The sequence below is a fragment of the Mercenaria mercenaria genome, chromosome 16 (genome assembly GCF_021730395.1).
Source record: "Mercenaria mercenaria strain notata chromosome 16, MADL_Memer_1, whole genome shotgun sequence".
In the NCBI taxonomy this organism is placed as follows: Eukaryota; Metazoa; Mollusca; class Bivalvia; order Venerida; family Veneridae; genus Mercenaria; species Mercenaria mercenaria.
This window is the reverse complement of record NC_069376.1, coordinates 70,491,018-70,514,527: the sequence shown is the minus strand read 5'-3', so window position 1 is coordinate 70,514,527 and position 23,510 is coordinate 70,491,018. Positions and strand designations below refer to the sequence as shown.

General features: G+C 36.2%; 2 protein-coding genes and 1 long non-coding RNA gene across 12 annotated transcripts in view; 1 reads left to right on the top strand and 2 right to left on the bottom strand.

The window, feature by feature from the left end:
• The window catches only part of LOC123541529 (transcription factor Ken-like), a 104,185-nt gene extending 103,386 nt beyond the window's left edge, over window positions 1-799 (bottom strand). For all 8 annotated transcript variants that reach the window (XR_008367942.1, XM_053527353.1, XM_053527354.1 and 5 more), the window contains exon 1: window positions 634-799. The gene's annotated coding sequence lies outside the window, so the exon portion shown is untranslated. The remainder of the gene's footprint in view (window positions 1-633) is intronic.
• A 23-nt stretch (window positions 800-822) lies between these two features.
• Window positions 823-15,780, top strand: LOC123540642 (uncharacterized). Its single transcript, XR_008367946.1, has 2 exons — window positions 823-876; window positions 15,489-15,780. It is a non-coding gene; the product is annotated as an uncharacterized LOC123540642 (long non-coding RNA).
• The window catches only part of LOC123540640 (uncharacterized), a 32,524-nt gene continuing 17,892 nt past the window's right edge, over window positions 8,879-23,510 (bottom strand). For all 3 annotated transcript variants that reach the window (XM_045325852.2, XM_053527347.1, XM_045325853.2), the window contains 2 exons: window positions 23,110-23,177; window positions 8,879-15,702 (listed from right to left, as the gene is read on the bottom strand). In XM_045325852.2, the coding sequence (XP_045181787.2) occupies window positions 14,797-15,702; window positions 23,110-23,177 (974 nt within the window). In that variant the 3' untranslated portion in view covers window positions 8,879-14,796. The remainder of the gene's footprint in view (window positions 15,703-23,109; window positions 23,178-23,510) is intronic.

Sequence of the window (23,510 nt, the reverse complement as noted above, 5' to 3'; positions counted from 1 at the left end):
CTCTAGAATCTGATTCTAGAGGTACTGATCCGTACCTCTAGAATCTGATTCTAGAGGTACGGATCCGTACCTCTAGACAATCCTGTTAGGGGTTTTCTAGGGGTACGGACCTCCTTTTTCTAGAGATTTATTATCATCATAATTCACCTTAAACTTAAACCTAAATGGTTTACAGACAACACCGTTCACCCCGATTTGTTACATTTTCTTTCGAAACGTAAATAACCGAGGAACACCAAATAAATCATGAGGATTAGAACTGGCAGAAAAAAATACAAAGATTAAACAAAATAATGTTAAATATGTTGGGGAAAAAACTATTTTTAATGATAATTAACCCTTAGGGTATTTATGTTTTCCACACATTTGGTAGCCGTTTAGGGTCATTTACATTTCAAATTTTGTTGAAAATGAAATAACAAATTCATTATAATTATTATTATTATTTCATTTTCAACAAAATTTGAAATGTAAATGACCCTTAATCTCTAGAAAACCGGAGGTCCGTACCCCTAGAAAACCCCTTACAGGCTTATCTAGAGGTACGGATCCGTACGTCTAGAATCAGATTCTAGAGGTACGGATCCGTACCTCTAGACACTTCCTAAGTGAAAACCGTTTCTAAAATCTCACCTATAACTCTGTCACAATCAGAAGTGAAGGCTTTTGTAGTAAGTTAAGAGGTAATCTAAAATAATGCGATATTCACAACTGCTTCAATATTAAAGATATAAATAAAGATTCGCCAGTGAAGCAGATTTTTGTTGTTGTTGTTGTCGTCTTAATTGTTTTTCGATAAAGTCCGGTATTCGGTATGCGGCGAAAAAAAAAAAAACGACAGCTGCGTGAACTGTTGTTACAGGCAAAGAGTTTCAGGTTACATTTAATATAAATAATACTAAATGATTTTAATATGACTTGGCTATAATATTCCCTTTATCAAGACAATGTTCACCCAGCCAGCTTATAAATGGTCAAGGTCATTACTCAAATGTTTAATCATGGTTCCACCCAATACCATCATCCCTTTTTGGCGGGGGATATAGCTGTCTTTCAGACTGCCTTGTTAGTAATGTTAATGGGAGGACAGTGCAGGATACAGAAGATGTTTAAATTCCAGAAGCTTACCTGGTTCTTTTGCATACTAGGTGTTAAACACCCACATACAAACAAAGAAAAATATCAAACAGGGAATGCCACGCACCAGAAGCGCAGCCTCCTCAAAACAAACCCCCCCAGCACGCAAACGCGCGCACCACACACACACACACACACACTCAAAGCTTACACATCAGGACAAAACGAGCTACACACACACTCAAAGCCAACACATAAGGACAAGACGAACAATAAGCATACACACACGCGCGCACACAAAGTCAACCAACAAGGACAAAACGAACAAACAAAGGAACACAGTGGGGCACCGCCTTGGAACGGTCAGTGGCAAAAACACCACTGGGGAGCTGAAACCGGTTTATGGTGCGCACCCAACCTCACTCTTACCCCCACCATGTTCCAAAGACATGGGACAGTGTAAATAAAAGTAATCCCCTCCAGGTGAATCTCTAACACATGTAATGGAAACAAAAAGGCATGGCATGTAAAACACAAAAATGCTCGTGTATAAATATATAAAAAGCAAACCTTAAGAACCAAAAACGTATGTACTCAATGCCTTTTCAGAAGACAGAGCAACAAGAGAAACACCCTTAAGGGCCCGACGAAACAGGCCAGAAGACAAATATCAAAACAGTTCAGTCCTGGTAGGATTTAAAAACTGCTCATCATAGAGTCCTCCCCCTCTTCCGTCAGACGCAATCAAAGAGGGAAGCGTAGTGTCCAACTGTAAACGGGTTGAACACTAAACATGCGGTATGTCTCAAAACAGTTGGGTCGTAACCTCTTTTAATAAAACGTTTGATAATCTTTCCAAATACATTTGGAAAATTACCAGGACCCAAGATCTTACGAAGTTTGTAAACCACATCCCCATAAAAAACGGGTTTAGAAATACCTTCTCGCAGAAGTGTCTTTAAATTACTATTGAATACAAGACTCTTATCCTAATGTTAGTAAGTTTTAGTTGGAGGAGCTCATGACTCCTGGTTTTTTAGTCAGACAATGTTATAAATGGTCCACTGTGTCCACTCTAATGTCTGTAAAGTTTCTGTCCCCACTTATGTATTAACACAGTTTCTAGTATGCTTGCTGGTGATGTTGGTTTTAATATGTATCTACCCAGTTCTTCAATGGTCTAAATTAAAGGACAATAGATGGCGCAATGAGTGGCTTCTTCAGGCTTGAACATGGTATGCGGCATAATGCCTGCTACAACAATTTCAGCACTGGCTTCAGTATCAATTTGAGAAGCATCATCATTATCCTTTTGTTATAATGTTGACTCTGCTGTAGGGGTTTGAATTGCAGTCCCTTCTTACAGCAACACAGTTGTTGACAGGCACAACTTTCCTTTCAAATACTAATAGTTTGGAACAGGGTCATGGAACATATGCACAGATGCTTTTTCGTGACTGGTTCTCATTTTGGTGACGAGGAGGTTTTGGTGGTCTGATGCTGGTGGGTTTATTTAAAGATGGAGTCCTAGCACACTGTGGAAATATCAGAATTCAAGATGTATCCTTAAATAAACTGGAATGAAAATTGGGAAGACTGCAATTACAACAATACTAGCCTGTTTCACTGTTTTCTCATGTGTCATATAGATGAGTGTACTCATCTTCACACATCTGTTTGGTACTTGAGTTCATGGTTACCATAGGCTACTGAGTGTACAGACTTAGACCATTAATATGTTTCTACTGCATATCTAGCATAAGTACTTGTGGGTGTACTTTGGTCCCGAGTTTTGATGTCGTGCAAATTCTTGAGAAGGATAGGATAAGTACCACCTGTGTTCCTTATAACTTCCCCTCAGGCTAGAGTGATTTGTGTTTGAAATAGAGAAATGCCAAGTAAAATTGTAAAAGAGAGTGGGGTTTCATACAGCATCATGCCGACTGAATACCTGTGAGATTTAGTAAAATTTGACGTTTAAATAATCATAAAATATGTAAACTTTCCAACTGTATACTTTTAGACATTGTTGAACATTAAAGACTTGTAAAATTGTGACTTTGCTGAATGGTATTGTCAGGGAATAGATTGTCCCAGTTACCCATTCTATGGGAATAAATCTATGTATCTTCCTTGAAATTTTGGCTTAATTAGGTGACAACAGATTTGAAAATTATGAAAATAAGACATAAACGTCTTTTATCTTGATCATGAAATCTTAAAAGTTTTTTGTCTTAAAATGTAATCATTTGGTAACAAGTAGATATATTGTGCAAATCAATACCTCTTCCTTCAAAATAACAATTTTATTGACTTCCAAGTAGAGCTATGACCTTGATCTTTGGGCAAAGCCGAAGTCTTGTGAGCAGAACGTCATTATACCCAGTTTACTTTAAAATACCCTTATGTTTTCAAGAGTCAGCATGATGGTTGAAGAATACTGACTTGGACCAGACACAACTTCAATTACTTTCAATGTATTCATCACATAATGGTTACAATTATTACAGTTTGGTTTATTACGATTACATCTAATCCTATTTTACTGGATGTTTTCAATTACATTCGATAGCAGTTCTGATCACATTAATGTTCCCACAACAATATTTAGTTATACAATGAATCTTTATGTTCGTAGGTCTTGGGTGTCACCAATAACTAGATCAAAAGACATTTCAAAGCTGAAATTGAGCACGAAATTGACTTGTGACATGAAAGAATGAAGTTTATTCATAATTATGAATTATCCAATAGAGTTTCATTTTTGCAAGTTAAAGTGTAATTCTGTCATTGATAACAAAACACTTTTACCTGCTTTGGGCATGTGACCAACTAAATCTCCACAAATTTGAAAACTTTTAATCACCGCAAGAAATAATTGAATAGTTTTATGGGTATGTGCCCGTGTATTCTTTAGATGTTGATTAAAATATCGGAACCAAGAGTCAGTGTGTTGCTGATCCTTGGTCTGTAAGAGTCAGTGTGTTGCTGATCCTTGACCTACAGTATTTCATATATAAGCAGCAATATTCTATGATATGGTATAATTCAGTAGGCTCGAGCTTCTCCAGTTGCTGTTAGAAACCATTTTCAAAGTAAGGGCCGAGGTGACCGTGACATTTGAGCAACTGATACTAACCTTTATTAATATTTTTGGCTACCACCCTGTGAAGTGACCCAACCAGTCCCATATTATTGCCAGGAAACCATTTCCCCCCTTTGAGTCAGCATAACAATGCCTTTTGATCTACTGTTCCAAAAATATAACAGGATTAATGAACACTCTTGGCCTAGTGATTCCTTAATTTGTAGATCTCATCTACTGCCAATAGCCTACCCTCATATGAAAGATGCCTCTAGGCTCATGGCTTCTTGGGTTATTTACCAGAATCTATTTTCCATTTATCAGCCAGTGTGGTGTTGAACAATAATGTCTATCTACTGTTCACAAGCAAAAATTATGACACTGTGAAATTTTATGCTTCTAGGTCAACACTTTCTGTTTCAACAAAGTGCCTGTTGTCTTGATCTTTGACATACTAGACAAAAAATCTATAGATCATCCACATGACTTTCACGTTATGAACATATGAACAGAAATAATGCTAGGCTTCCTTTGCATATTCCGAAGCTAAAGGCATTTGAGCCGTGCCATGAGAAAATCAACATAGTGGGTTTGCGACCAGCATGGATCCAGACCAGCCTGCGCATCCGCGCAGTCTGGTCAGGATCCGTGCTGTTCGCTTTTAAAGCCTATTGAAATTGGAGAAACTGTTAGCGAACAGCATGGATCCAGACCAGACTGCGCGGATGCGCAGGCTGGTCTGGATCCATGCTGGTCGCAAACCCACTATGTTGGTTTTCTCATGACACGGCTCATTTAATCATTTACTTCATAAGACTTAGCTGGAATACCTCTAGGTTCATGGGTACGGAAATACGCATAACAAACAAAACTGACAACTAACAACTTTGACAGCTATTGAAAATATGCCTTTATTTATCACTGAAAATGAGAATGCAACAGACAAGATAAAACAATAAATAATTTATATCACAATGAGTGTACAATAAATAGTACATGTTGTGCTCATAACAACAATTAAAGCAATACCAGTAACGACGCAATTAATATTGCTGCAATCTTCCCAAAATCTATACAAAAATCATGTTGCTTGTCTTTGCAACAGTTTTAACGGGCTATAAATTTGAAAGTGTTAAGCAAAAGTTCTTTGTATATGATGAAAACCTCTTAGCATTACACCCTACATGTATAATTATAACCATTATAAATTCTGTAGGATAACCTGCAAATTTTCTCATAATAATAATCAAAAAAAATAAAAAACTGGATGGCCTTGGCCATTATTTTCAAATAAATATTCAATAATCTTTCTGACCTATTATTATTATGGGTAAAAAATCTGTCTAAAATTAGAATGTCATTAAGCTCAGCTTGTCCAGCAAAAAACTTGTAAAACCTTCATAAACAGAATTTGATACCAAATGTATACTTGACACTGAAATATGATTATACAAATAAAAACCAGTTTTAAATACATACTTATAATTACCCCTGCAGAATGCTGAGTTTCTTCATCATTTCAGAAGCATCTCAGATGTTTTCATCCTTTAAAAACATTACTTCAACACTTTACAAGGATACTTTACAACAAATACATATGCCAATAGTATTTTAATTTAAAACAATATCACTCAAAAAATACAATTCTAAACATATTCTCAAATATACAAACATAATGCAACCAAAAACATAATCATTGTTGTATTATGCATTTAAAATGCTTAAATCACAATAAACCCCATTTGTTACAAAATATCATACATGTACATCAATATCAAATTGCTATTTAACAATACTGAAAGTAGTTCATCTTAAATATAAAATTCACTTACTTTTTTGTTTACTGGAAAGCATTTTTTTCTCTGTTTGATTTTTACACACCTATTAATAGGTTATATGCTTTTTCATCATGAATTCTGTAGGGGAGATATTCCTCCGCTTAGAGCAGCAATTCTAATTTTCAAAACAAAAAATAACAAGAGATCACAGAGTGATCTTGGCGCCCACCAATGTGCCATTTTTGAGTGTTCCAAATTTCAAGACTTACTGACTAGCTCAAGGTCAAATTTCATTTCCGTACACAACACAAATCTATGCAAGTGGTCCAAATTTGAAGGCTGTAGCTTGAGAAATGTAAAAGTAGGTCACTAGGTCAAAATCAAGGTCAAATTTTACTTCGGAATACAAAACTATGCATGTGGTCCAAATTTGAAGCCTGTACCTTCAAAAATGTGAAAGTAGGTCACTAGGTCAATGTAAGGTCAAGTTGTTCGGTACACAAAACTATGCATGTGGTCCAAATCTGAAGGCTGTAGCTTGAGAAATGTAAAAGTAGGTCACAAGGTCAAAATCAAGGTCAAATTTTATTTCGGAATACAAAACTATGCATGTGGTCCAAATTTGAAGCCTGTACCTTAAAAATGTGAAAGTAGGTCACTAGGTCAATGTAAAGGTCAAAGGTCATTTCAGTACACAAAACTATGCAAGTGGTCCAAATTGAAGGCTGTAGCTTGAGAAATGTAAAAGTAGGTCACAGGTCAAAATCAAGGTCAAATTTTATTTCAGAATACAAAACTATGCATGTGGTCCAAATTTGAAGCCTGTACCTTCAAAAATGTGAAAGTAGGTCACTAGGTCAATGTCAAGGTCAAAGTTTTTCGGTACACAAAACTATGCATGAGTCCAAATCTGAAGGCTGTAGCTTGAGAAATGTGAAAGTAGGTCACTAGGTCAAAATCAATGTCAAATTTCATTTAGAAACAGGAAACTATGCATATGGTCCAAATTTGATGCCTGTACCTTCAAAAATGTGAAAGTAGGTCACTAGGTCAAAATAAAGGTCAAAGTTTTTTCCAGTGCACAAAATTATGCATGTGGTCCAAATTTGAAGGCTGTAGCTACAGAAATGTGAAAGTAGGTCACTAGGTCAAAATCAAGGTCAACTCATGTCAAGGTTCATCTTGCCACTCAAAAATATACATGTGGTCCAAGTTTGAATGTTGTAGTTACTGACAAGAACATTTTAAAAGCTTTTCCCTATATAAGCCTATATGAACCATGTGACCCCTGGGGCGGGGCCATATTTAACCCTAGGAGGATAATTTGAACAAACTTGGTAGAGAACCACTAGATGATGCTACATTACAAGTATCAAAGCCTAGGCTTTGTGGTTTGGACAAGAAGATTTTCAAAGTTTTTCCCTATATAAGTCTATGTAAACCATACGACCCCCAGGGCGGGGCCATATTTGACCCTAGGGGTATAATTTGAACAATCTTAGTTGAAGACCACTAGATGATGTCACATACAAAATATCAAAGCCCTAGGCCCTGTGGTTTTGGACAAGAGGTTATTCAAAGTTTTTCCCTATATAAGTCTATATAAACCATGTGACCCCCAGGGCGGGGCCATATTTGACCCCAGAGACATAATTTGAATCATCTTGGTAGAGGACCACTAGATGATGCTTCATACCAAATATCAAAGCCCTAGGCTCTGTGGTTTTGGACAAGAAGGTTTTCAAAGTTTTTCCCTATATAAATCTATATAAATTATAGAAAAACAAAGGGCCATAACCCACTCAAAGGGCCATAACTGATTTTCAGGGGGACACAACTAGGGTACCAATACATCATTCTGACAAAGTTTGGTCAAAATCCCCCCAGTAGTTTCTGAGGAGATGCGATAACGAGAAATTGTTAACGGACGGACGGACGGACGGACTGACGGACGGACGGACCACGGACGCAGAGTGATTTTAATAGCCCACCATCATCATGATGGTGGGCTAAAAAGTGCATATTTCACAATGCATAGCTATAATCTTTAAACTGAGTAAAACTGAAAATACCAAATTTCATTTTCTTAACGGCAACAAAAATTACATGGTAAATGACAATAATTAACTGGTCAATAAAGAAAAATACTGACCTTTCCATTTCTTTGTAACGTAACAAAGTTAAAAAGTAAACTATAGTCAACCAGCTCAGAAGTACAAGCTAACAAGTGTAACTAATAAATTTATATTTCTTTTTTATTTTAATTTCTCAAAAAAAGTCTCATTTGTGATGCAAATAAAACAAGCGACGAAAATGTCTGAACAATTACATGCTTACTGCCAATAAAAATTAAAGTTGTTATTATAACTGTGTGTTATCGGAGATAAATTTAGAGTTGTTGCCATTGGTTCTACACATAAACCTCTTACTTCATAGCTAACAAGAAATAAATTGGATCTGGGTAGTTTGACGGTAGAGTGTCATGGGTCACAATCTCAACCTTTAGCCTGCTGGTGCAAGTGATTTTGCCTTTGTGACCAGTGCAGACCAAAATCAGCCTGCACATCTGTGAACGCTGATCATGGTCTGCACTGTTTTATATTCAGTCAATTTCCTGTTAACACACCTTTGAATAATAAGTGGTACTGCCCAAATTGAATGATGGAGCAGTCCATTTTAGAAATTTAGCAGGGTAAATGGTAACTGTAACATCCAATACTGAAGAGTCATTTTCATACGTGAGAAACTAAACTTTTTTTGTGTGTTCTGTCCTTGAAAATAAATACCAACAAACATAATTAATTATCTGACTTTTATGTCATCTCCACAAAGTCATGTCCTAATGAAATAACTGCTTCAGCAGAAATCATACAATTTAATGACTATGAAATTAAATGTTTTTTTATTTGTTTTGTTTTTTTTTAATTGTGCTATGTACATTTCAGTTGTATTATAAGCTAACTATAGACTTTTTTACCAGTGGAAAAAAAGCCCATTTGGGGCCTTAGTTAAATCTGCACAAGAACACTGGAAATACAGAATGCAACCGGAAAAAATTTCCTGTTAAAATCATTATAAAACTTCCTGCTATACATACATGATGAAAGACAATACATTTGTTTTTGTACTAATATACCTTAATATGCTGATGACATCATTTTAAAATCTGACACATGTTCAGAAAACAACACTTTGAAACAACAAATAGATGAATGACTGTACTATTCATAAAAGCTACACTGTGACAGTAGTTTGAGTCATATTTGTGATAGTTTATATTTTTGCTCGTATACTATTTACAAACTATGCATACTGAAAATTAACATCAAACAAAAAATTTAACTGGAACTATGTTGAATAACATAAATCTACTAGTTACAAATTCTTAACATGACAACTTAAAGTGCTGGCTTTTAACACCACAAAATAAAAGATTTGAGAAAATTGCCAACTTACAGTAAATGTTAGCTAAACAGATTTCAACATGATTGATATTTGTACTGAATGATCCTACATTTATTAATACAGTAAATACACAAACACAGTGACATTGTGTCGACTTTCTTATACAGTAAACACTTGCAAACAGTGACATTGTGTCGACTGTCGACTTTCTTATACAGTAAACGCCTGCAAACAGTGACATTGTGTCGACTTTCTTATACAGTAAACGCCTGCAAACAGTGACACTGTGTCGACTTTCTTATACTGTAAACGCCTGCAAACAGTGACACTGTGTCGACTTTCTTATACTGTAAACGCCTGCAAACAGTGACACTGTGTCGACTTTCTTATACTGTAAACGCCTGCAAACAGTGACACTGTGTCGACTTTCTTATACAGTAAACGCCTGCAAACAGTGACACTGTGTCGACTTTCTTATACTGTAAACGCCTGCAAACAGTGACACTGTGTCGACTTTCTTATACAGTAAACACCTGCAAACAGTGACATCATGTTAACCTATTAGTAGTGACCAACAAACAGTGCTTCTATATTTCATTTACTTTTACATAATTGAAATAATATACAGCAGAAGTGTGTTTTAATTGATTTTAACATTCCATATCATACTGCATGGGATAATTCTTAATTATATCAGAGAATGTATGCCCTTCATTGTGTTTCACTTCTGCTTTGTATTATTTCTCAGCAAAGTGAGCAAGTCTGCGTACTATTAACCCATATCATGCTGGATGCGATTGATTCTGCCTTTGTGACCAGTGCAGATTATGATCAGCCTGTGCACATCTGTGCAGTCTGATCATGATCTGCACTGTTCGCTATTTATTCAGTATTTTTTTGGTAACAATCCCTTTTAACAGTGAATGGTTCTGTCACAACTGAAAGACGGACAAGTTCAGTATAGAAATTCAGCAGGGTAAGGGTTAAAATGCTAAAAAAAAAACAACCTACAGTATACCTCAGCTTAGCATATCTGAGCATGATTCTGTGGTGATATTATCTTGATATCTTTAACACAGGGTTAAACATATACTAACAGGGAAAAATATCATAAAAAGAATAAATTATGCACCTGCAAATGGCTAGCATATACATAGCTTTATTCTAAATTTCCTTCTATACCATATTTCACATTTACTTCCTGCATCACAGATACAGAACAACTGTAAAATTTGTATTAATTATTTTCCTCTTTACCATCTGATGATTCATTGACAAAAAATATATAATTGTTTACAATATAATAAATCAAATACAGACTTTATTCTAATGTAAACAGAAAGACCCGGATAAGTTGCGAGTTACAGCAATTTCAATAGGTTTTTTTTTTTTTTTTGAAAGGTGAGAAAAATGTGCAGCCAGGCTGAGGCTCATTTTGAATCTCTTTAAAAATCATAATTAAGTCCAATGCTGTGATAAATTTCCAAGTTAACTGAAATTTGTCCTCCAGTTTTTGTGAGTAGTATAAATTAATTAACAAATAAAGTCAAATTATCATCGTACAAGGTTTAGCACCAAAATTTTTAATCTCTTTGAAAATCAAAGTGTTTTTTTAACAAGTTTATAACTACAGGATTGACTAATATTTTCCACAAATAATATTTGTACCCTTTGATCCATTCCTGGAAATTATCATTTACTACCTTAGAGAATTATATGTAATATATATATACACCAATAGTGGCAGCTGATATGACAAAACTGACAGGAATGTTACAGCACATATAACGCGTCTAACAGTGAGTGAGTGGAATATAAAAACAACATTGACTTCATGATATACATACATAAAATCAAAATGAAAAACCAGTCATTTCATAAACAAAAAGTATAACATTTATAAAAAGAATTCTGTCCTATTTCAGTCACATAATGGAAGTGGTGAAAAAGATATTTGTAAAAGATCTGGGCCAAAGGTTATAAAAAGGTTGTGGACCAATCAAAAACTCCAACATCTGATTGGTTGATTTTGAGCTCAGTATTGAAACTGACCAACAGTAAGCTTGTATTTTGAGACTGGTCTCCAGACTAAAGTTTTTAAATCTTAGACCCAGACAAGAATAAAGGCTACCAGTCTACAAATTTACCAGTAAATGGGTGTCCTCAAGATTTGTGTTTTCAAGATAGCACATCATTTTTTTTTATTGTATAAATTGAATTACTTTCAGTAGTACACTTGGAACTCCTTAATGGTCATGGATTTCATGCTTGCATCATCAACAATTTAAATCTCAACAAACAAATATATTAAACTCTCACTCTTTTCATCTTTAAGATGAAAATTCTAATCCACAAATCCATATCCCCATGAAATAGCAAAACAAAATCAAGAAATGTCATTCTAACAAAATCAAACCATTTAACAAAAGGCTATTTCCTTCTTTTACATAGATAATAACAAAAGCTCGAGTGTCTTTGAATCACTCTTGAGTAAATTTCCTAGGAAAAACTATTTTTGATAATAATACAAAATTGTGTGAATTTAACTTTTACTGTATGTCATGGAGTATACAAGACCATCTTCCCAAATGACCTTTAGTTGGTAAATTAATTTTAAGATAATTTGTATCATGCGTTTCCAGAAACACTGCATCAAGAGGAAAATGCATAATTTCTCATTGATACTTGACTAAACTCATATGAAAAATCCCAAATAATGAACATTTAAAACAAGAGATCACAGAGTGATCTTGGCGCCCACCAATGTGTCATTTTTGTGTGTTCCAAATTTCAAGACTTACTGACTAGCTCAAGGTCAAATTTCATTTCCGTACACAACACTGTGCATGTGGTCTAAATTCGAAAGCTGTAACTTGAGAAATGTGAAAGTAGGTCACTAGATCAATTTCAAGGACAAAGTTCTTTGTACACAAAACTATGCATGTGCATCAATTTTGAAGACTGTAGTTTGAGAAATTTGAAAGTAGGTCACTAGGTCAATCTTAAGGTCAAAGTTTATTTCGGTACACAAAACTATGCAAGTGGTCCAAATTTGAAGGCTGTAGCTTGAGAAATGAGAAAGTAGGTCACTAGGTCAAAATCAAGGTCAAATTTCACTTCACAACACAAATCTATGCATGTGGTCCAAATTTGAAGCCTGTTCCTTCAAAAATGTGAACGTAGGTCACTAGGTCAATATTAAGGTCAAAGTTTGTTTCGGTACACAATCCTATTCATGTGGTCTAAATTTGAAGCCTATAGCTACAGAAATCTGAAAGTAGGTCATTAGGTCAATCTTAAGGTCAAAGTTCATTTCGGTACACAAAACTATGCAAGTGGTCCAAATTTGAAGGCTGTTGCTTGAGAAATGTGAAAGTAGGTCACTAGGTCAAAATCAAGGTCAAATTTTATTTCGGAATACAAAACTATGCATGTGGTCCAAATTTGAAGCCTGTACCTTCAAAAATGTTGAAGTAGGTCACTAGGTCAATGTAAAGGTCAAAGTTTGTTTCGGTACACAAAACCATGCATGTCGTCCAAATTTGAAGGCTGTAGCTTGAGAAATGTGAAAGTAGGTCACTAGGTCAAAATTAAGGTCAAATTTTCTTTCGGAATACAGAACTATGCATGTGGTCCAAATTTGAAGCTTGTAACTTCAAAAATGTGAAAGTAGGTCACTAGGTCGATGTAAAGGTCAAAGTTTGTTTCGGTACAATTACCATGCAGGTGGTCCAAATTTGAAGGCTGTAGCTTGAAAAATGTGAAAGAAGGTCACTGGGTCAAAATCAAGGTCAAATTTCATTTCGGAACACGAAATTATGCATGTGGTCCAAATTTGAAGCCTGTACCTTCAAAAATGTGGAAGTAGGTCACTAGGTCAATGTCAAGGTCAAAGTTTATTTCAGTGCACAAAACTATGCATGTGGTCCAAATCTGAAGGTTGTAGCTACAGAAATGTGAAAGTAGGTCACTAGGTCAAAATCAAGGTCAACTCATGTCAAGGTTCATCTTGCCACTCAAAACCATACATGTGGTCCAAATTTGAATGTTGTAGGTTATTGACAAGAAGTTTTATAAGCTTTTCCCTATATAAGTCTATATGAACCATGTGACCCCCAGGGCGGGGCCATATTTGACCCTAGGGGGATAATTTTAACAAACTTGGTAGAGAACCACTAGACGATGCTACATTACAAATATCAAAGCCCTAGGCTTTGTGGTTTGGACAAGAAGATTTTCAAATTTTTTCCCTATATAAGTCTATGTAAACCATGTGACCCCCGGGGCGGGGCCATATTTGACCCTAGGGGGATAATTTGAACAATCTTAGTTGAAGACCACTAGATGATGTCACATACAAAATATCAAAGCCCTAGGCCCTGTGGTTTTGGACAAGAGGCTTTTCAAAGTTTTTCCCTATATAAGTCTATATAAACCATGTGACCCCCGGGGCAGGGCCATATTACACCCCAGGGAAATAATTTGAATCATATTGGTAGAAGACCACTAGATGATGCTTCATACCAAATATATCAAAGCCCTAGGCTCTGTGGTTTGGGGCAAGAAGATTTTCAAAATTTTTCCCTATATAAATCTATGTAAATTATAGAAATAAACAAAGGGCCATAACTTACTAAAAATTTGTTGAACCAGTCTGATTTTCAGGGGGACACAACTAGGGTACCAATACATCATTCTGACAAAGTTTGGTCAAAATCCCCCTTGTAGTTTCTGAGGAGATGCGATAACGAGAAATTGTTAACAGAAGGACGGACGGAATGACGGACGGACGGACGGACGAATGGACGGAAGGACGACGGACGCAGAGTGATTTGAATAGCCCACCATCTGATGATGGTGGGCTAAAAATATGATCCATTTAAACATGACAACATGAATTTACCGAAGTGTCAGCACATTTCAAGCCCAGTTGACAAATACTTATAATGGCTGTCACTGAGGGCACAATATCATCATGTGTATTATTAAAAATGGTCAGAAAAATATTTTCAAAACAGTTCACTGCTCAACATGACCGTAAGTAATGCACTATATACCTCACTTACAACTTTTGGCGTAATCAAATTTTTGAATATTTTATCCAAAATGCCTAGTGGTGAAATTTCTACTCACATTTTTTTCAGGTACACTTTAAACTCTGGTAAGGTTTTCAAAAAATTCAATTTTCGAATCCTTATTAGGCCAATAATTTACCATATACAAAATATCCCCAGTACCATAGTTACCTCGTTTCAAGGACATGCCAAGGTTATGCCATGCACCTACTAACTACCCATTTTTGTATTCTTCAGAATTTATACTACTATAGCCACAGTCCTGACCTAAATTCCCTGTACATTGTATATATTTGAATATCTTTATTTTACTACTGATATATAGAAACAAAATCCACTGAAAAATACTCATTTTTTTGTTTTTTGTTTTATCTTTCTACAAGGCAGTTGTATCAGTTTCGGTGGAAACAAGACCCATATAAGCATCTTTCTCTATGACTTTGACCCCATTATTCTGACCTACATTCTCCAAATTCTCTTTACTCTTCAGCTCTGCTTCCAAGGCACATGACACCACATCGGGACATGTGGACCTATCTCCCAGATTTGAGTCTGATTTAGACGACAGCTGCTGCTTCTCCTTTTCAATCTGATTTTGATAATTATTTAACTTCTTTCCTAAGAGCTTCAAAAAGCATCCAGACTGATTCAGATTTTCTGCTTCAGAATTTTCATCCACGTCAGTGGAAGCTTTTTCTGATATATTCAAGCTTTCAGACAGATCTTGACTACATGGTGCAGCAGGCTCTGGTGAATCAGTTTCACTGACTTTTCTACCAGATAAGGACTTTAGGCGCCACTTTCTAGAAATAGAACCAAAGTCCTGTTTCTTCAAATTTTTTCTAACACTACCTGTGGAATGTGCCCTTCTGTGAACTTGAGCAGACTTGGGCCTATTTTCTAAGTTCTGGGGAGAGCTAAATTTAGAAAAGTTACTTGAATCATTGACATCCACTTTAGTTTCAAGGTCTAACTTTGTTACATCTGGCTTCTCAACATCTGTGTCAGTATTTACTGTTGTTTCATTTTTTTCACCAGTTTGATTTCTTGTCTCTTTTTCATTTTTAGGGTATGACGTCTTAACATGGAGAACAATTTCCGCTTCTGAGCCGTCACCTGCACTGGAATTATGGGAAATTTCTGCAGTTGTAACAGTCACATGTCCACGTTCATCAGTGATATTCATACGTATTTCAGAGTTCTGTGTATCCTCACTGGCTACCAAAGCATCTGGCTGGTACGGATTATGAACAGTAACATCCACCTGTTGAGACTGGCCAGTCTGAAATAAAATAAATATTTTCTGTTAAGTTTTAAGAATAGGTGTCAGTGATTAAAATCAACTGCCAGCTTTTTCAAAGAGTTCTGCAACAGGGTTTTATTCCACAATAAACATTTTAAACTTTTGAGATAGGCAGAAAACATCAAGCAGATGTAACTGACTATAAAGCAGCTATGAGAACTTGACTCCCCGTTTATAATCATTTTTGAAATAACTTGGAACTAGGTCAATACAAAGATGAAGTACATCAACAATCAAGTTTACGCATGTAAAAGTCATCTAAAATATTTTTTTATTTTAAAATCTAGGAGCAATTTTATGTTCACTGAAGTCATGGCTTCACAACTGTTGATGGGATAATGTAGAACTGAGCCTTGTTATGGGAAAACCAACATAGTGGGTTTGCGACCAGCATGGATCCAGACCAGCCTGCACATACGCGCAGTCTGGTCAGGATCCATGCTGTTCACTTTCAAAGCCATTGCAATTACAGAAGCTGTTAGTGAACAGCATGGATCCTGACCAGACTGCGCAGGCTGGTCTGGATCCATGCTGTTCGCAAACCCACTATGTTGGTTTTCCCATGGCATGGCTCAACTGTAGAACAAATCGTGTATCCAACAAACAAGAGTTAAACATGTCATGGATAAATTCTAGACCAATTTTGTTAATCAGTAAACTCAAAACCAATCAGTATGAATTTGAATATTAAAAAGTCCCTAAGCCAACTTATATATATTTTTTGAATGCCTTAAATATCAGGAATTTCAGAAAGAATTGACAACTAAAGCTTGCTTCAATATACAGTAAAAGTTGAATGCAGCAATCTTGCGTACAGAGAAAACTCGGATACAAAATACCAATATTTCATTCTTTGATTTTTCCCCCTTTTTGCATTTCAACATCTTTGGATACATTTAACTAGACTTGGTTATAGGGAAAACGTGGTTAGAAGATACACATTCAATGTCCAAAGATGTGTGTGTGCGTGCGTGTGTGTGTTCGGGTGTAATGTCTTTTTCAACAATTTTTCAGTCATATAAACGACGGTGTCTACCTGTAGCAGTGAGCACAATGCCCAACTTTATAGTGCTGCCTCACTGGAATATAACGCCGTAAACACTTGACATGATACGCCACCAAGTCACATTATACTGACACCGGGCTGACCAGTCCTAGCACTACCCTCTTAATGCTGAGCGCCAAGTGAGGAAGCTACTAGTACCATTTTTTATGTCTTTGGTATGACGCGGCCGAGGATCGAACCCTAACCTCCCGCACTCGAAGCGGACGCTCTACCACTAAGCTACCGAGGCGGTCTAATGTCCAAAGGTAGTTATTAGCATCTCATATGTGCTTTATATGAAAACAACTGGTTTTCTTTAACTTAATAAATGCATAGCATTGAAATGTTTTCTTAGAAGACATGCATAATTGTAAATTACATGTGTAACAAAACATACAGAAATTCCAGCAAAAAATTTTATATGACTGATGTTTTAAATATTTTTCTAGTGTTATATCAGTCAGTATGTACAGTCGGTACGTACAGTCAAACTTTGTTCGCTCAAACTCGGATAATTCAAACACCGCCCTTCATTCGAATTTATCGTCAGGTCCCAGCAAAATTCCTATGTAATGTATATTGTTCAATAAACTACTATAATTCGATCAAATTCAGTCAGTCCTGACTAGGTAAAGTTAACAAAGTTCGACTGTACTATAATTTTAGATAACTCTGAAAACTTGTTTGCAAATGTGAACCTTTTGTCACATGGAATGTCAAGATGCCATTACTTCATAATTTCCAATTAAATATTTTTTCTGATCCGATGGGAGTTGAATACAGGGTTTTGTATACAGAGAAATACATTCTGCTTTTGAGACAGAAAATTTGTAGGTATATACCGGTAATAAAAAGTAGTATCTAACTGTAAATGATTTGATCCTACATAAAATGAATAAGTACATACTAATGGCCGTATATAACACACTTTTGTTAAATAGATACAATAAACCACATATCAGAGTTTTACTGTATGTGAACTGAAGAAAAACAGGAGCTGTCTATTGACAGCACCCTAGACTATTCGAAGAACATATGGAAGTATGGGGTCAAAATATTACCAGAGATTTTCAGACAAAAGAAGAACAAGAGGACCATGATGGTCCTGAATCGCTCACCTCTTCCCACATGACCCAGTTTTGAGTATGACATCGTTTTTTCTACTATTTGACATAGTGACCTAGTTTTTGAGCTCATGTGACCCAGTTTTGAACTTGACCTAGATATTATCAAGATAAAAATTCTGTCCAATTTTCATGAAGATCCATTGAAAAATATGGTCTCTACAGAGGTCACAAGGTTTTTCTATTATTTGACCTATTGACCTAGTTTTCGAAGGTACGTGACCCTGTTTTGACATTTACCTAGATATCATCAAGGTGAACATTCTCACTAATTTTCATGAAGATCTCATGAAAAATATGGCCTCTAGAGAGGTCACAAGGTTTTTCTATTTTTAGACCTACTGGCCTAGTTTTTGACCGCACGTGACCCAGTTTCGAAACTGACCTAGATATCATCAAGGTGAACATTCAGATAAATTTTCATGAAGATACATTGAAAAATATGGCCTTTAGAGAGGTCAAAAGATTTTCCTAATTTTAGACCTACTGACCTAGTTTTTGACCGCAGTTGATCCAGTTTCAAACTTGACCTAGATATCATCAAGATGAACATTCAGACCAACTTTCATACAGATCCAATGAAAAGTATGGCCTCTAGAGAGGTCACAAGGTTTTTTTATTATTTGACCTACTGACCTAGTTTTTTAAGGCACGTGACCCAGTTTCTACACTGACCTAGATACCATCAAGGTGAACATTCTGACCAATTTTCATGAAGATCCATTCAAGGGTATGGCCTCTAGAGAGGTCACAAGGTTTTTCTATTTCAAGACCTACTGACCTAGTTTTTGATCGCAGCTGACCTAGTTTCAAACCTGACCTATATATCATCAACATAAACATTCAGACCAACTTTCATACAGATCCCTTGAAAAATATGGCCTCTAGAGAGGTCACAACGTTTTTTCATTATTTGACCTACTGACCTACTTTTTGAAGGCACATGACCCACTTTCGAACTTGACCTAGACATCATCAAGATGAACATTCTGACAAAATTTTATTGAGATCCATTCACAAGTCTGTCCTCTAGAGAGGTCACAAGGTTTTTCTATTTTTAGACCTACTGACCTAGTTTTTGACCGCACATGACCCTGTTTCGAACTTGACCTAGATATCATCAAGATGAACATTCTGACCAAATTTCATACAGATCCCATGAAAAATATGGCCTTTAGAGAGGTCACAAGGTTTTTCTATTATTTGACCTACTGACCTAGTTTTAGATGGCACGTGACCCACTTTCGGAATTGACTTAGATATCATCAAGGTGAACATTCAGACCAACTTTCATGAAGATCTCATGAAAAATATGGTCTCTAGAGAGGTCACAAGGTTTTTCTATTATTTGACCTACTGACCTAGTTTTTGATGGCACGTGACCCAATTTCGAACTTGACCTAGATATCATCAAGGTGAACATTCTGATCAATTTTCATGAAGATCTCATGAAATATATGGCCTCTAGAGAGGTCACAAGGTTTTTCTATTTTTAGACCTACTGACCTAGTTTTTGACCGCACGTGACCAAGTTTCGAACTTGACCTAGATATCACCAAGATGAACATTCAGACCAACTTTCATACAGATCCCATATAAAATATGGCCTTTTGAGAGGTCACAAGGTTTTTTTATTATTTGACCTACTGACCTAGTTTTTGATGGCACGTGACCCAGTTTCGAACTTGACCTAGATATCATCAAGGTGAAGGTTCTGACCAATTTTCATGAAGATCTTGTGAAATATATGGCCTCTAGAGAGGTCACAAGGTTTTTCTATTTTTAGACCTACTGACCTAGTTTTTGACGCACGTGACCCAGTTTCGAACTTGACCTAGATATCATCAAGGTGAACATTCTGACCAATTTTCATGAAGATCTTGTGAAATATATGGCCTCTAGAGAGGTCACAAGGTTTTTCTATTTTTAGACCTACTGACCTAGTTTTTGATGGCACGTGACCCAGTTTCGAACTTGACCTAGATATCATCAAGATGAACATTCTGACCAACTTTCATAAAGATCTAACAAAAAATGTGACCTCTAGAGTGGTCACAAGCAAAAGTTTACGGACGCACGGATGACGGACAACGCGCGATCACAAAAGCTCACCTTGTCACTTTGTGACAGGTGAGCTAAAAATAGATAAGACAATGTACCTGTATTTGTAGATTTTGATAAGTCTTGAACTATATGGCAATATGTGACCATGATGTTAAGCAAGTGTTCAAAGTTTCAAAGCCAACTATCAAACAGTTTAGACAAAATATGGAATGATATGCCAAACACTTAACTAATTTCTATGTCAAAAAAGGGCCATAGCTGAGCAAAAGTCCTTGTCCTAGATATGTAGTTATGCCTACATATGTAGACTTTGATGGTAAACAAGTGGTCAAAGTTTCAAAGCCAAAAAACAAGCAGGTTAGACAAAATATGTACTGGTAAAAAAAAATCAACTGATTTCAAAGTCTAAATAGGGCCATAATTCGGCCAAAATGGTTGACAAAGTTATGTACTCTTGCCTACAGACAGAGATCATGGTAATAAACAAGTGTTCAAAGTTTCCAAGCCACATATCAAACAGTTTTGACAAAACTTGGACTTGTACGAAAACTAAACCAATTTCCAAGTCCAAAAAGAGCCATAATTCAGCAAAAATACTGGACAGAGCTATGTACCCTTGCCTACAGATATAGATAATGATGATAAACATATGTTCAAAGTTTGGAAGCCAGATGTCAAATAGTTTTACAAAACAAGAGGACCATGATGGTCCTGAATCGCTCACCTCTTCCCACATGATCCAGTTTTGAGTATGACGTCGTTTTTTCTATTATTTGACATAGTGACCTAGTTTTTGAGCTCATGTGACCCAGTTTTGAATTTGACCTAGATATTATAAAGATAAAAATTCTGACCAATTTTCATGAAGATCCATTGAAAAATACGGTCTCTAGAGAGGTCACAAGGTTTTTCTATTATTTGACCTATTGACCTAGCTTTTTAAGGCGCATGACCCAGTTTCAAACTTGACCTAGATATCATCAAGGTGAACATTCTGACCAATTTTCATGAAGATCCATTCAAGGGTATGGCCTCTAGAATTCACAAGGTTTTTCTATTTCAAGACCTTCTGACCTAGTTTTTGATCGCAGTTGACCCAGTTTCAAACTTGACCTAGATATCATCAAGATAAACACTCAGACCAACTTTCATACAGATCCCATGAAAAATATGGCCTCTAGAGAGGTCACAAGGTTTTTTTATTATTTGACCTACTGACCTAGTTTTTGATGGCATGTGACCCACTTTCGAACTTGACTTAGATATCATCAAGGTGAACATTCTGACCAATTTTTATGGAGATCCTTTCACAAGTATGGCCTCTAGAGAGGTCACAAGGTTTTTCTATTTTTAGACCTACTGACCTAGTTTTTGACCGCATATGATCCTGTTTCGAATCTGACCTAGATATCATCAAGATGAAAAATTCCGACCAACTTTCATGAAGATCCATTGAAAAATATGGCCTTTAGAGAGGTCACAAGGTTTTTCTATTATTTGACCTACTGACCTAGTTTTTGATGGCACGTGACCCACTTTCAAACTTGACCTAGATATCATCAAGATGGACATTCAGACCAACTTTCATACAGATCCCATGGAAAATATGGCCTCTAGTAAGGTCACAAGGTTTTTCTATTATTTGACCTACTGACCGAGTTTTTGATGGCACGTGACCCACTTTCGGAATTGACTTAGATATCATCAAGGTGAACATTCTGACAAATTTTCATGAAGATTTCATGAAATATATGGCCTCTAGAGAGGTCACAAGGTTTTTCTATTTTTAGACCTACTGACCTAGTTTTTGACCGCACGTGACCCAGTTTCGAACTTGACCTAGATATCATCAAGATGAACATTCAGACCAACTTTCACACAGATCCCATGAAAAATATGGCCTTTAGAGAGGTCACAAGGTTTTTCTATTATTTGACCTACTGACCTTGTTTTTGAAGGCATGTGATCCAGTTTCGAACTTGACCTAGATATCATCAAGGTGAATGTTCTGACCAATTTTCATGAAGATCTTATGAAATATATGGCCCCTAGAAAGGTCACAAGGTTTTTCTATTATTTGACCTATTGACCTAGCTTTTTAAGGCGCGTGACCCAGTTTCAAACTTGACCTAGATATCATCAAGATGAACATTAAGACCAACTTTCATACAGATCCCATAAAAAATATGGCCTTTAGACAGGTCACAAGGTTTTTCTATTATTTGACCTACTGACCTAGTTTTTGACGGCACGTGACCCAGTTTCGAACTTCACCTAGATATCATCAAGGTGAACGTTCTGACCAACTTTCATGAAGATCTTGTGAAATATATGGCCTCTAGAGAGGTCACAAGGTTTTTCTATTTTTAGACCTACTGACCTAGTTTTTGACCGCACGTTACCCAGTTTCGAACACGACCTAGATATCATCAAGATGAACATTCTGACCAATTTTCATGAAGATCCATTGAAAATTATGGCCTCTAGAGAGGTCACATGGTTTTTCTATTTTTAGACCTACTGACCTAGTTTTTGATGGCACGTGACCCAGTTTCGAACTTGACCTAGATATCATCAAGGTCAAAAAGATCCCATGAAAAATGTGACCTCTAGAGTGGTCACAAGCAAAAGTTTACGGACGGACGGACGATGGACACCGCGCGATCACAAAAGCTCACCTTGTCACTTTGTGACAGGTGAGCTAAAAATGGACTTGTACGAAATTTGAACTATTTTCCCAGTCCACAAAGGGCCATAATTCAGCCAAAATACTTGTCAAGAGTTATGTACTCTTGCCTACAGGTAGAGACTATTATAATAAACAAGTGTTTACAGTTTCAAAGCCACATATCAAATAGTTTTTACAAAACACGGACTTGTACGAAATGTGAACCAATTTTCAAGTCCAAAAGCCCCATAATTTAGCCAAAATACATGACACAGCTATGTACTCTTGCCTACAGGTAGAGACTGTTATAATAAACATGTGTTCCAAGTTGCAAGTAATTATCTTTGGTGATATACAAGATATTACCATTTCATAAAAAATTTAACCAATGCCGACACCGAGGTGAGTAGTATAGCTGTCCATATTCTTCGAATAGTCAAGCTAAAAACAACAGCTTCTCAGCCGTTCTACAGTGGATGTGTTACCTGTATCCCAATATGAACTGTGTCATTACCCGCAGATCTTGTGGACCTTCTCATTGCCTCTTCTCTCACTGAAATATTGAATTTGTCAATTTAAGTTACCGTTCTTAAAATAATCTGTTTTAACCTGATGAAAACCAAGAGCTGTTGGAGGACAGCAACGCTTGACTATTTGACTGCCTAGTCAAGTGAATAAACATAGTTATAAAGTAAAAAAAAAATGGACATAATTTTGTAAAAATACATTGTAAAGTTGTGGAACCTGTGCACTGCATGTCAGATCATCACTGTAAACAAGTGTGTGAAGTTTCGATCCATTCCCATTAGTGGGCACTGAGATACCAGTTTACATATAAAAACTTTTACTGAATAATTGCCAAGTCAAAACAAGAGGACCATGATGG